At 49.5% G+C, this 12,486-nt stretch overlaps 2 protein-coding genes across 2 annotated transcripts in view; both read right to left on the reverse strand.

The window, feature by feature from the left end:
- Positions 1-7,600, reverse strand: part of Surf6 (surfeit 6) — a 13,063-nt gene extending 5,463 nt beyond the window's left edge. The window contains exons 1-3 of the mRNA XM_021194697.2: positions 7,420-7,600; positions 4,378-4,581; positions 3,989-4,077 (exon numbers count right to left, since the gene is read on the reverse strand). Coding sequence (XP_021050356.1) covers positions 3,989-4,077; positions 4,378-4,581; positions 7,420-7,513 — 387 coding nt within the window. The 5' untranslated portion in view covers positions 7,514-7,600. The remainder of the gene's footprint in view (positions 1-3,988; positions 4,078-4,377; positions 4,582-7,419) is intronic.
- Positions 7,601-9,149: 1,549 nt separating this feature from the next.
- Positions 9,150-12,486, reverse strand: part of Med22 (mediator complex subunit 22) — a 7,124-nt gene continuing 3,787 nt past the window's right edge. The window contains exons 3-4 of the mRNA XM_021193021.2: positions 11,961-12,169; positions 9,150-9,892 (exon numbers count right to left, since the gene is read on the reverse strand). Of these exons, the coding sequence (XP_021048680.1) occupies positions 9,706-9,892; positions 11,961-12,169 (396 nt within the window). The 3' untranslated portion in view covers positions 9,150-9,705. The remainder of the gene's footprint in view (positions 9,893-11,960; positions 12,170-12,486) is intronic.

Raw genomic sequence — 12,486 nt, forward strand, 5'->3', positions numbered from 1 at the left:
ATAGGAAACTTTCGGGATAGCATTTAAATGTAAATAAAGAAAATAATAATAAAAAAAAGTGAAAAAGAAAAAAGAAAAAAAGAATATGCTTGGCCCAGGGAGTGGCACTATTAGAAAGCCTTGTTGGAAGAAGTGTCACTGATAGGGTGGGCAATGAGACCCTCCTCCTAACCACATGGCTGTCAGTCTTCTCCTATCTGCCTTTGGATGAAGACGTAGAACTTTCAAGTCCTCCAGTCCCATGCCTGCCTGAACACTGCCATGCTCCCACCTTGATAATGGACTGAACCTCTAAACCAGTAAGTCAGCCCCAATTACATGTTACCTTTACAAGAATTGCTTTGGTCATGGTATCTCCTCACAGCAATGGAAGCCCTAAGACAGAAGTTGGTAGCACGACTGGAGTATTGCTGTGATAGGCCTGACCACGATGTTGTCTGGATGAATGTAGATTTGGGGATTTTGGGTTTGGAAAGCTATGGAATGCTTTAAGTGGGGATTAATGGGCCACCCTATTAGGACTATGGAAGACAGTGGTGCTAAGGGTGGTTTGAACTGGATAGGCCTGCTGGCCCAAGAGGTTTCAATGAAGAAGTTCTAACTGTTCTTGTGTGATTTTGGTGAAGAACATGGCTGCTTTATGCCAATGTCCTAAGAATCTGTCTGAGGCTAAAGTGAAGAGATTTAGATTAATTGCTTTGACAGATGAAGTCTCAAGACAGCCTGGTATAAATTCTGTTGTGTAGTTACTGAAGTTCACTCTTATGAAGAGTGTTTTAATGAAAAGGAGCAAGTTGAAAAAAAGACAAATAGCTGGGCGGTGATGGCGCACGCCTTTAATCCCAGCACTAGGGAGGCAGAGGCAGGCGGATTTCTGAGTTTGAGGCCAGCCTGGTCTACAAAGTCAGTTCCAGAACAGCCAGGGCTATACAGAGAAACCCTGTCTTGAAACCCAACCCACCCCCAAAAGAAATATAGGGTGAATACTTTGGGCTGGAGAGATGGCTCAGTGGCTAAAAGCACTGACTGTTCTTCTGTAGGTCCTGAGTTCAAATCCCAGCAACCACATGGTGGCTCACAACCATCTGTAATGTGACTGGATGTCCTCTTCTGGTATGTTTGAAGATAGCTACAGTGTACTTACATATAAATAAATAAATCTTTAAAAAAGTGCATTGTAATAAAAGGAGCACCAGAAAGTGAAATGGAACTGAATCCCATGTTCAAGGAGATAAACAGATTTAAGGGAGTGGTGACTTTTTGGGCAACATCCCACCCAGCCAAGCTTAGGTCCAAACCTTTAATCCCAGGAGAGGGGCAAGCTGATCTCTGAGTTCAAGGTCTATCTACAGAGCAAGTTCCAGGACAGCCAAGCTTAGGCAAGTAAAGGAATTGGAAAATAGAAAGCTGATGATGTTTCAGGCCCAGCAAGCAGCAGAACTTAGCAGTTTCAGCCAAGTGGCTCTGGCTTTAGAGTCAAGAATAAAAGGAATTACTGGGACAATTGATGCTGGTTAGCTGGAGCTAAGAAATTAGTGGTGATTAAGAGACCAGCATCGCCGAGGTAAAATCTTCTGGGAAGTGTTTTCTGAGAGCACAGAGGCTGTGTTCCAGAATCCAGGGCTGTACCTCATACTGCAGCTAGACTCTGTAAAAAGTCACCCACGTGGTACTGGTTTTGAAGGCATGAAGGGGTCATGAAGAGCAGCTGAGCTCGGCTGCAGCCTCAGTTGCAGTTGAAGGCCCAGGACTGAAAGAGTCATGCAAAGGAGTTGAGGCTTGGCACCATGAAGAGAGCCTATGAGAGGCTATTGGTGATGCCTAGTTGCAGTGGAAGACCCCAGTGTATTGGAGATGCCAGTACCATGGGATGATCACCAAGAACAGCAGCAGCAGTGGAGTGGATCAACCTGAGCCTAGAGTGCTACAGAGAGCAGAGGTGGAGAAGTGATGCCAGCCCTCTGGAGGAAGACAGAAGGTTGGGTATGGATTCTAAATATTGAAACAAGAAGCTGTGAATCTGAAGTTAACTTGGGGACCCCAATATGCTAAAGATGCCAGAGCCATGGGCTATCCGCTGAGGAAAGCTGCTAACAGGGAGTGGAACCAGACCAGGAGAAAGAAGTTTGTTGCAGTCAACAAAGATAAAATGGAGTTGGAAATTGGAAGACTGCTTTGACATCAGACATGGAGGGGCAGAGTTTGGAGTTTGTCCAGCCGGTTTCCTGTCTTGCTTTGGGAATTACAGTTAAGTGATTGGATGAATCTCAGAAGAGACTTTGAACTGTGGACTTGTAACTGCTGAGACTGCTACAGACTATGGGGACCTTGGAGGCCACACTAAATATATTTTTTCTTATGCTACACTATGTGTTTGAGCAAGCCTATGGGGACCAGGGAGTGGAATATGGTAGTTTGAATATGGCTGGCCCAGGGAGTGGCACTATTAGGTGTGGCCCTATTGGAGAAAGTGTGTCACTGTGGGGAGTGGACAATGAGACCCTCCTCCTAACCACACAGGAGTCAGTCTTCTGTCTGCCTTTGGATGAAGATGTAAAACTTTTGGCTCCTCTAGCCCCATGCCTGCCTGGACGACCCTATGCTACCACATTGATGATAATGGACTGAACCTCTGAACCAGTAAGCCAGCCCCCAACTAAATGTCCTTTATAAGAGTTGCTTTGGTCATGGTGTCTCGTCGCGGCAATGGAAATCCTAACTTAGATACCAACCTACCTACAAAACCTTCAACCGAAAATGTGTCCTGTCTATAACATGTGCAGGGACAAAGATGGAGCAGAGACTGAGAGCATGGCCAACCAATGACTGGCCCAAATTGAGACCCAAATTGAGGCAAGAATCAATCCCTGACACTATTAATGATACTCTATTATGCTTATAGATAGAAGCCTATCATAATTCTGAGAGGTTCTATCTAGCAGCGGATGGAAACAGATGCAAAGACCCATAGCCAAAACATTAGATGGAGTTCAGGAAGTTTTACAGAAGTGGTGGGGGAAGGACTAAAGGACCTGGAGGGGATAGGAACCCCACCCAAAGACCAACAACAGAGTCAACTACCCTAGACCCATGGGAGCTCCCAGAGACCGAACCACCAACCAAAGAGGTGGACCTAGGCTCCCGCACATGTAGCAGATGTGCAGCTTGATCTTCATGCAGGTCTCCTAACAACTGGAGTAGGGACCGTCTCTGATCCAGTGTTGCCTGCCTGTGGATCTGATTCCCCCAACTGCACCACTTGTCTGGCCTTAGTGGGAGAAGATGCACTTAGTCCTGCAGTGACTTGATGGCCAAGGTGGGGTGATGCCCTATAGGGCCTCCTCCTCAGAGGAGAAAGGGAGCAGGAAACAGGAAAGGAAATGGGGGAGCTTGAATTGGGATGTAAAGTGAAATAATAATTATTATTATTATTATTATTATTATTATTATTCAGGGCTCTAGTTCCCAGGCCCCTCCAGCATATCAGAACACTTCATCTCTCACTGTCCTAGAGTTCAGAACTTAGGTTGGGTCTCTATAGCGGAGTGCCTGTGCTAACCACTAGTATCTTCAACTCATGAAACGCACAGGTCGAGTTCTCCCTGTATTCCTTCCGGCGCCAAAGGCAGACAGCACACTTCCCTTGCTACAGGATGAATGAGGGCCTTGATCCCTACTTCTTAGGAACCTGGAAACAGTGACAGGGAGGGTGAGAAGCTAAAGCTCAAGGAAAGAGCTAAGAAAGGGGTACAGGGAAGCCAACACCATGCAGTGGAGTCAAGGCAGGCTGTGCTCCCCAGAGGAAGGAGGCCATGCTTCTGAGGGACACAAAGCTTCCAGGAGGCACTGGGGACTGAGGGACTCCAAGGAAGGAACTACACCTGCTACCTCAACCAAGAGGTGGTCCGCACACCACAGTAGCACAGAAGTGGGGAGGGAAAATATTCTATAAGCCTACTCCAACCGTTCAGGAAGACTCCCCATTTACCTGGCCCCGGGCCAGCTGGATCTTCTCATGCAGCCGCTGTCGCAGGAAATCCAGTGCAAAGACAGACTCGGGTGCTGTGCCTTGGCTATCTGCAGGGAAGAAAGCTGAGCTGAAAGGAAGTTGCCCTCCCACCACTTCTCCTCCTCCTACCTCCCTCAGGGCCAACTGGGGATTTACAGCCCACCATCAACAAGTTCTACCCAAGCTCCTTTAAAACACATCACTTGCAAGTGCGTTATGAGATTGGTTCCTATGACACAAGAAAACAAGTAGTGCCTTGTCACCTGGTTGTCATGCAGGACAGAATCTGGCTAGCACTGTTGAGCAGTGGAGACATTTGTGTCTAGGCCCATCCGAGCCCTGACCATGCACATCCTGGAGTCACTTACCTTTAGGGGCCCCCAGGGAGCTGGAGCTCTTCTCTTGTTTGGATACCATTGGTTTCTTGGCCCTAGAAGAGGTGGGAGACTTCTTGCCCAGGGGTTTAGTCTTGTGATCCATCGATTTCTGTTCCTGCTCCGGAGACTTCTTTTGTGTTTTCTTCCTTTTCTTTTTTGGGGGGCCAGCAGCTTCTGAGCCTTTTGTTCTGACACCTGAAATGCAAAACAAGCAGAATTCCTTCTGACCAATTCAGTACAGAAAGATAATGCAAAGAACCAGGTGCTAGGTCAGCACCATCTGTGGGGGCAGCAGTGGCCATACATCTGTGATCCCTTAGTATTTGGAGGCTAAGGCACTACCATTGCTGAGAGTTTGATGCCAGGCTGGGCTACATAATGAGATCCTGTCTCCAAAGAGCAAAAATAAATTATTATTTTTTAAATGCAAAACATAACTCACCCACTTGACAGGGCAGTTATGCACATGAGGACTAGAACACCAAATGTGGCTTCAGGTTGGTCACTACCCGATCATCCACACATAACCACCCTCTTCTAGGAATAAATGACAGTACTGCCACACACTTTCTCCTACTGCCCAAAACTCAACACTAGGCTCATGGATAACAATTTTCTCCTAAATAAAACCTGCCAGCAGGGTGTGGTGGAGCACAGGAGACAAAGGCAGGTGGATCTCAGTGAGTTCAAAGCCACTCTGGTCTACAAAATGAGTTCCAGGACAGCCAGGGCTACACAGAGAAACCACGGGAAGAAAAGAAAAGAGGGAGGAAGGGGGAAGGAAGGGAAAGGAAGGAAGGAAGGAAGTGTGCCAGCCTTCCATCTTGGAGGGGGCTCCTTAAACTCAGGAACCAAACACCAAGGCTTAGAAAAGCCCCTGAAACTGACCAGATTCACCAGGTCCCCTCTTCCCCAAGCATATGTAAGAAGGCAGAGCATCATTTAATCAAAGAGAAGTTCATGAAATAGATACTCTCCAACTTTTGAGCTGCCTGCAAGTTGTGCAGTGCACTTCAGGTTTCCAGCTTTTGTGATCCATCACCCATGCTGGGGTAGACTTTGGTGATAAAGCTGTTTGAATCATTTCCACTCCTGTAAGTCACCCCATAAAGCTCAATTCATTTGCCTCTCTGGACTTAGGCAGTATTCTGCTTTTGTTTCTGCCAATGAGATTTCCTTGTAAGAAGCTGTCTGCAGACTGACTGACTCCTTTGAACAGCAAGGATGTAGAGAGGTTAGAATGTTGCAGGTCTAAAGACTAATTTATCTCAGGTTGGCTTTAGTCCCATGAAGAATTCATTCCTTGCCCACCTCCATGTGATTAATAGATAATAAACATTTTGGAATCTATTCACTTAGCAGACCAACCTAAAAATTACGAATGTTATCAGCACCAGGCATGCCTCTAATCCCAACATCCCGACACTTCAGAGGCAGATGCAGGCTGACCTCTGTAAATTCAAGGCCAGCCTGGTCTACAGGGTCCAGGACATTCCAAGCTACACAGAGAAGCCCTGTTTGGGGGATGGGAGGAACTGCCATCAGCATCTAGTCCTAAAGAAAGCCATCATTTTGCTATACGACCTGATATACACACTAATGTATTTTAAACCTGCCTTGACTTTCTTCATTCTGTAAAACTTCAAGAAACTGCTTCAAGAAATATTTTCCCTTGGAAAATGCAACTTGGGGAAACCTAAATCCATGTTTACAGGCCATCATCATTCCAAATGGGCTCCAGAACAAACTCTTCACTGTGTTCACATGCAGTTGTGGGTTTGTGTATCTTGGCTGAGCAGGTGCTCATTTGTGTCTTCCTACATGATATCACACATTAGGCAAGTACTCCAACACTAAATCGTATTTCCAGCCCTCCTTTTTCTTTTTGTAAATTTATTACATTTTAATCATGTGCACCATAAATGAGGGTGTCTGTGGAGTCCAAAAAGGGGAGGATGCTGGAAACAATCTATTCCTCTCCTAAGAGCTGTAGACACACAGAACTACTGCACCATCTCTCCAGCTCCTTTTACTTGTTTGTTTGTTTGTTTTTAACACAGGATCTTAAGCCAGGCAGTGGTGGCACACCTGGGAGGCAAAAACAGGTGAATCTGAGTTCGAGGCCAGCCTGGTCTATAGTGCAAGTTCCAGGACAGCCAGGGCTACACTGAGAAACCCTGTCTCCAAAACAAACAAACAAACAAACAAACAAACAAACAACAAAAAGGGGTGTCAGTATGCAGTCCTGGACATCTGGAATTCACAGTGTTCTTGCTTGTTTGCCAAGTGCTGACGTTAAAAGGCTTGGGGACCATAATTACTCACCTCCCACCCCGTGCCTCCCAGACTCGTTTACTTTTATTGAGTGCTGTTTTTAAGTAAGTATGTCTGTGCATCAAGACCAGCCCTGGTGCCACTGGGAGCCAGAAGAGAGTGTTAAAGAGTCCCTAGAAGTGGAGTTAGGGGCAGATGTAAGCGGCCATGTAGCTGCTGGGAACCAAATCTGGGTCCTATGCAGGAGTAGCAGGTGCTCTTAACCACTGAGCCATATCGCCACCCGCTCCTTTTACTTTCAGAGAGTTTCCTGAAGTTGCTCATGCAAAGGTGAACACATCCTGTAGCCCAGACAGGCCGGCGGGTCTTGACCTTGAGATCTTTCTCCTCAGCCTCCCTATCAATCAGGCCCAGACGCAATTAACATTTTATGATTTAAGACTTGCTTCCACTTCCAATGATAAGGAAACGTTAGCGTTTTAAACCAAACGGCCAAGAATGGAGTGTGCGTTCTTTCAACACAGAAAACACATTCACAGACAAGAGCTGAAAAACACACACGCCAGGAAGAAACTCCTTCACGCTGTTAGCAGCAAGCCCGATTTTCTTTCCGTTCGAGTCTGGTCGTTTCCTAACTCCCTCCCACTCCTTCAGGGCCCAGAGCTCAACTTTTGCCGTCCCCGCGAGTACCCACCCGCTCGAACTCATATCCCTTGCGGAGGGTCCGCTCCCAAAGGCTGCTCGGGCCGGATGCCTTACCCCACGTGCTCCTCTGCCGCTCAGGGCCAGGCTGCGCGCAGATCTTCTTGGCCAAGTCCTGCAGATAGGTATCCTTGGCCAGGAGAGAAGCCATGCTGCTAACCAAGGCTGGGGCCGGAATCGGAAGCTCCCGCGGTCGAGCCCCGCCGGAAGCACCGTACACGCAGGTACCACCAGGAGAGCGGCGTGGCCCCGCCGGAAGTGTCTTATGCGCAGGCGCAGCCTAGCTAACCTGACTAGCCCGGGAGCACCGGAAGCCACCACCACCCCCAATGATTAGCCAGCCAGCCCCGGAAGCCACAGTGTGAATACGCCAGCAGCTGCTTTCTTCTCCGAGCTCAATTAGCCACGCCTGACAGGCCGGCTCGTCCTTAATCTGGAGGCGTTCCTCTAGAAAAGGTAGCCTGTCACCTGAGCGGGCTGGGCTCCCGCCGAGCTTGAAGCCCTCAGATCTAGGCTACTACTGTAGCTCCTTCCCTACAAGGGGACGGAAGGTCAGAACCCCGCCTGCAGGGGATGCCCAGCACCCTTCACCCAGTCCCGCCACACAGAGCAAAACGCAATCAGGTATAAAAAGACGTGGGCCACAACGGGAGACGTGAGTATGGCGTGGATCCTAGATTACAAGCGGTAGCAATGAATCTCAATGGTGGTGAGCCCTTAGGAATGAGAAACGATTTGCAGATGGCGTTGAAGCTACTTATGAGGAAGTGAAGGGAAAGGCAAGCCCCAAGAAGAGCCTGCATGGTAGTTTTTTTGGGTGTGTCCCAGTTAACTCACAAGTTCATGAAAAAAGGTGATACACAAGCTACATCACTTGTGACTCTAGTTTCTAGAAAACTGAATCCCCAAGCAGTATCTCCAGGGAGCTCTGGCCCTGGCAGGGCAGAGGAAAGACAATGGTGCCCTTCAAATGAGAATTGACTAAACAATAAAACACTTTTTTTTTTTTAATTTTTATTTTGAGACAGGGCTTCTCTGTGTAGCTCTGGCTGTCCTGGAACTCACTCTGTAGACCAGGCTGGCCTCGAACTCAGAAATTCTCCTGCCTCTGCCTCCCAAGTGCTGGGATTACAGCCGTGCGCCACCACGCCCGGCCTTTTTTTTTTAACACTGTCTTCCACTAAAGGTTTTGGAATACCTTCTGAACTGTTACTTTTAGTGTATTCCCCAACTCTTCCACTCCGTGGCTAAGCTTTCTCCAGGGCACTTACAAGCTCTTCCAACAATTAACACTGTTTTGACATCACTCTGGGGGAAAACTCCCTCACTGGGGCAGTGACTTGCCCCTAGCTACACATTCGAGTGCTATGTTCTGTTTGGCTATTGTAGGTGCTGGGCCACCTGGTGACCAGTCTCTGTTCCTTACAGACCCAGGACTACAACCATGGATGAGGCGGCATGCTGATGGTAGGTAGGAGCGCCAGGCTGAATGCACACACCTGCCCTAGAACCATGTCAGCGTGAGCCTGGTACTGAGGGGCAATGGGGTCTGAGCTCCCAGTTTCTGAGAACTTTACTTCCGAGCCTCTAAGATGCGGGCATGATATCTCTAAGTAGGAAGGCAAAAATAGGTGGCATTAAAGGAACAGGTGCTGCAGTCATAGCTTGCAGTACTAGGGGATTCTTCATCCACTTAGTGTATGTCAGGGATTTACTAGATGCTAGGAACCCAAAGCTATACAAGGAGGGGCTGTTACTCAAGGAACCCAAGGGCAATCTTAGACCAATCAGGAAAGACAGACAATAGCACGGAAAGCTCATGTTTTATTCAACGGTCTCATCACAAAAGTAGAAGGAACTGGTGGGAGAATCCAGGACGCCCTGGCTAGCTGCCTCTCACACAATCTTGGACAGTCAGCTGTGGCAGACATTTATGCTCCAGACAGCAGGAAGCGGACAGGGCTCGCTATAGAACCTGAACCTAAGGATGGGTAACTGGACTTGACTAAGGTCCGCTGAATACCTCACAATTCTAAGCAAGCTGAGGCTGTCTTCCTATCACCAACCTCCCTCCCTATTCGAGGTCTTCAATGGGACAAACTTCCACCTGGCAGTCAGGAAGGTAGCCAACTGCCTGTAAATAACTGGACAGCATTCCCCAACTATCATGGGGAACTGGTCCTGGCTTGGACAGGTTCCTGAGGCTACAGTGGCTCCTGATCCCAAAGTCCCCAAGGGAGCTAAAACTGAAAAAAAGCCAGGCTGTGGTGGGTATCCACAGCACTTCCTTTCTGAAAAACTAGGGCCCTAGGGAGGGCTAACCTGCAATGGTACCCCAAAGGCTCAGGTGTGTTCTGTAGGGCCAGGGCCACCACCATGGGAGTGGACAGGGGCTGCAGACTGTAAACCAGCACCAGTCTCCGGGGACGCCAGAAGAGGGGCTGAGAGGCCATCAGCAGACTCTGTGTCGAGGTCCGGCCTCCAGTAAGCTTCACATAGAGGCAGGTCATTAGCTTCGCAGAGACTTGAGCTTTGCCACCACAAGAAAACCCCAGGAGTGACAGGAGCAGGCAGAGGAAAGCCAGGGAGGGGAAAGCAAGACAGATGCAGAGTTAAGAAATGAACATCACCTGACTGCCTCCCCTCCTTCTCCTCTGTGCTGGCCCCTCTGCTAAGCGGTTCTGGCCACTCTTGCACCCAAAGAAAGGTGGTGTCAACAGGCCATGTGACTTAGGCAAGCTCTCCCCATGGGTCCTTCCTGACACATGGACTCTCCTTGTTCCTATCAGTCTGTACCTGTTACCCATCCCTTACCAGTAGGGTAGTGATAAGACTTTACAAAGAGCTCCTGGTGGCAGACCTGTTTCCATCCCTACAGGGTCCTGGCCTAACTGGGTAACAGTCAGCAATACAGGTCTGGGCATTTCTCTATATACTACTACTCTAACGCTACAGTTCCAAGCCCCAGGCTTTACGAATTCCATTTCCCTACATTACACAGGGAAAGGCAGAGACAGGAGGCAAGCACAATGCCTCAGTGGTCATAGCAGTGGCTACCTGGACCACATCTGTTTCTACAGCTGTCTAATACGCACAAGGCCCTAGCTTTCTCCCATGCCTGCCCCCAGCAGTCTCTCTCAGAACTACCCAAGACAAAAGGAGCAGCATCCGCAGGAGGATGGTGGGAAGGCAAAGCCAGAAAGAGCAAGCAGTCCGCATACAGGCCAGAGTAGCCATGCAGAGGGAAAGCTGGGCAGCCGGGGGGGGGGGGTGGCCATGAGGCTGATGGGGCAGACAAAACCTACTGCCTCACCTACCGAAGAACTCTGCCATTTAAGGAAATTCCTAGGCATGGGACAGCCGCTTTGCCATGAGGAATACGAGAGAGGTGACTGCCCAAAGAGGACACGGATCATCCCAGAAACGTACGCACGTGATGCAGATGGGCTGAGGCTTTGGAAACCCGGCACTCTGGGTTCCTATCTGAGCAATTTATCCCCTCAACCCTTGTACAGAACTGAGCCATTGTCCTAGTACTCATCCACCCAAGCGCCCTTGAAGCAGTCGCTGTCTACAAGGTAGTGACAGCAAGATGTGAAGGAACTCACCCTGGGCTGGTATAAGTCTCTGCCACTTTGGGGTACAGTAGATGTCCCCACTTTTCTGCTAAGCTGATGAACATTGAGACCAAAGATAACCCAGAACTCTCTGGAGCACTTCAGCACTGAAGCTAGGCAGTGACACTGAGTCTAGGACGGGAACAAGGCCTGGAGCACACAGCACTGCAGCACTGGACACCTGTAGCTCTGACCGCAGCTTGCAGCAGCAGCAGCAGACCTACCACCAGAGGGAGACAGGCTTTCCTAGGGCAGGATGCTGCTGACCAGAACCTTACCTTCAAGCTAATGGGGTGGGGCAAGGCCTCCATTCTCCAGCCTGTTTCCTACATATTCTACACTGGACTCTGGATCAGAAAGGTTCAGGTTTCAACATTCTAAGTGGCCCTGTAGAGCCAGGTGGCAGATCCTGCCTGCTGCTACCCTCTGAGACTAACGTAGGTCTGACACCAGGAGACTCCAGCTCCATGAATAAGGCCGAGCTGACATCCAGGTATCCCGGGCCCAGGAGTCAAAGTCGCCCTGCTTGAGTTCCTTCCCCCCCTCCCTCCACTATGAGTCTGATGGCATTCACGTGGAACTGAATCTCTGAGCATAGGCAGGGCTGTCCCAGAAAGTGGACGTTAGAGACCTGGAAGGCCACAAGGGGCCAATCCAGCCTTGACTGAACTGTCTAGACAGACACAAATTGAAAGCAGTAAGGCAGAGACTGTGCTGCCCTGGGGGGCTTCCTCGCCCCCGGGGGATGCCCTTTTCTGGCCACAGCCGCTGACACACAACCAAGTCCTGTGTTTTCATCCCTCTTCATTGAGGGGAAGGCCTGGGCCCCCGCTGGTGGCTGGCTGTGACTGTCCAACAAACGAGCTAGTCAGGGGCTCTGCTGCCAAGGAGAACTTGGAAAACCACAAGGCCACCGCAGGCCCTAGCTGGTCTGGGCAGGCAGCAGGCAGCACCGGCACGGGAGTCCGGCCCTATTTGTACCTGGACGAGTAGTACTCCTCCTCCAGCTCATAAAGGTCAATGGAGACCTCGTCCCGCAGGGTGATGAGCTTGCGATCACACTCCTCCTGCAGGGCTCGAAGCTGCTGGTTACGCTGGTCAATGGCTTCATTCACAGATGGGAAGTCATTGAGGATCAGAAACTGCTTGAGATCGGATACTAGCTTCATCAGTGACTCGCCAGCTCGGACCTGCACCATCATAATCGGGGTAAAATATGAAAGGAGGCAGAGACAGTGGCCCTGCTCTGTGTCAGTGCTGCTGAGCCAGCAGTGCGACCTGGAAGTCTGGTTTACATTCTGCAAGGAAAAATACTGCCCTGTACAGAGGCATCTGTGAGGACAGAGGCGCAGCAGTACCCTCCATGACCAAGTGGGCTAAGTTTCCTCACTTCAAGGAGTTTTCCTTCCCCAACCACACCACTCACACCATGTACACACCCTGCGTATTCCACTCACACCATGTACACACCCTGCGCATTCCACTCACACCATGTACACACCCTGCG

Source organism: Mus pahari, chromosome 3 (genome assembly GCF_900095145.1).
Source record: "Mus pahari chromosome 3, PAHARI_EIJ_v1.1, whole genome shotgun sequence".
NCBI classification, from domain to species: domain Eukaryota; kingdom Metazoa; phylum Chordata; class Mammalia; order Rodentia; family Muridae; genus Mus; species Mus pahari.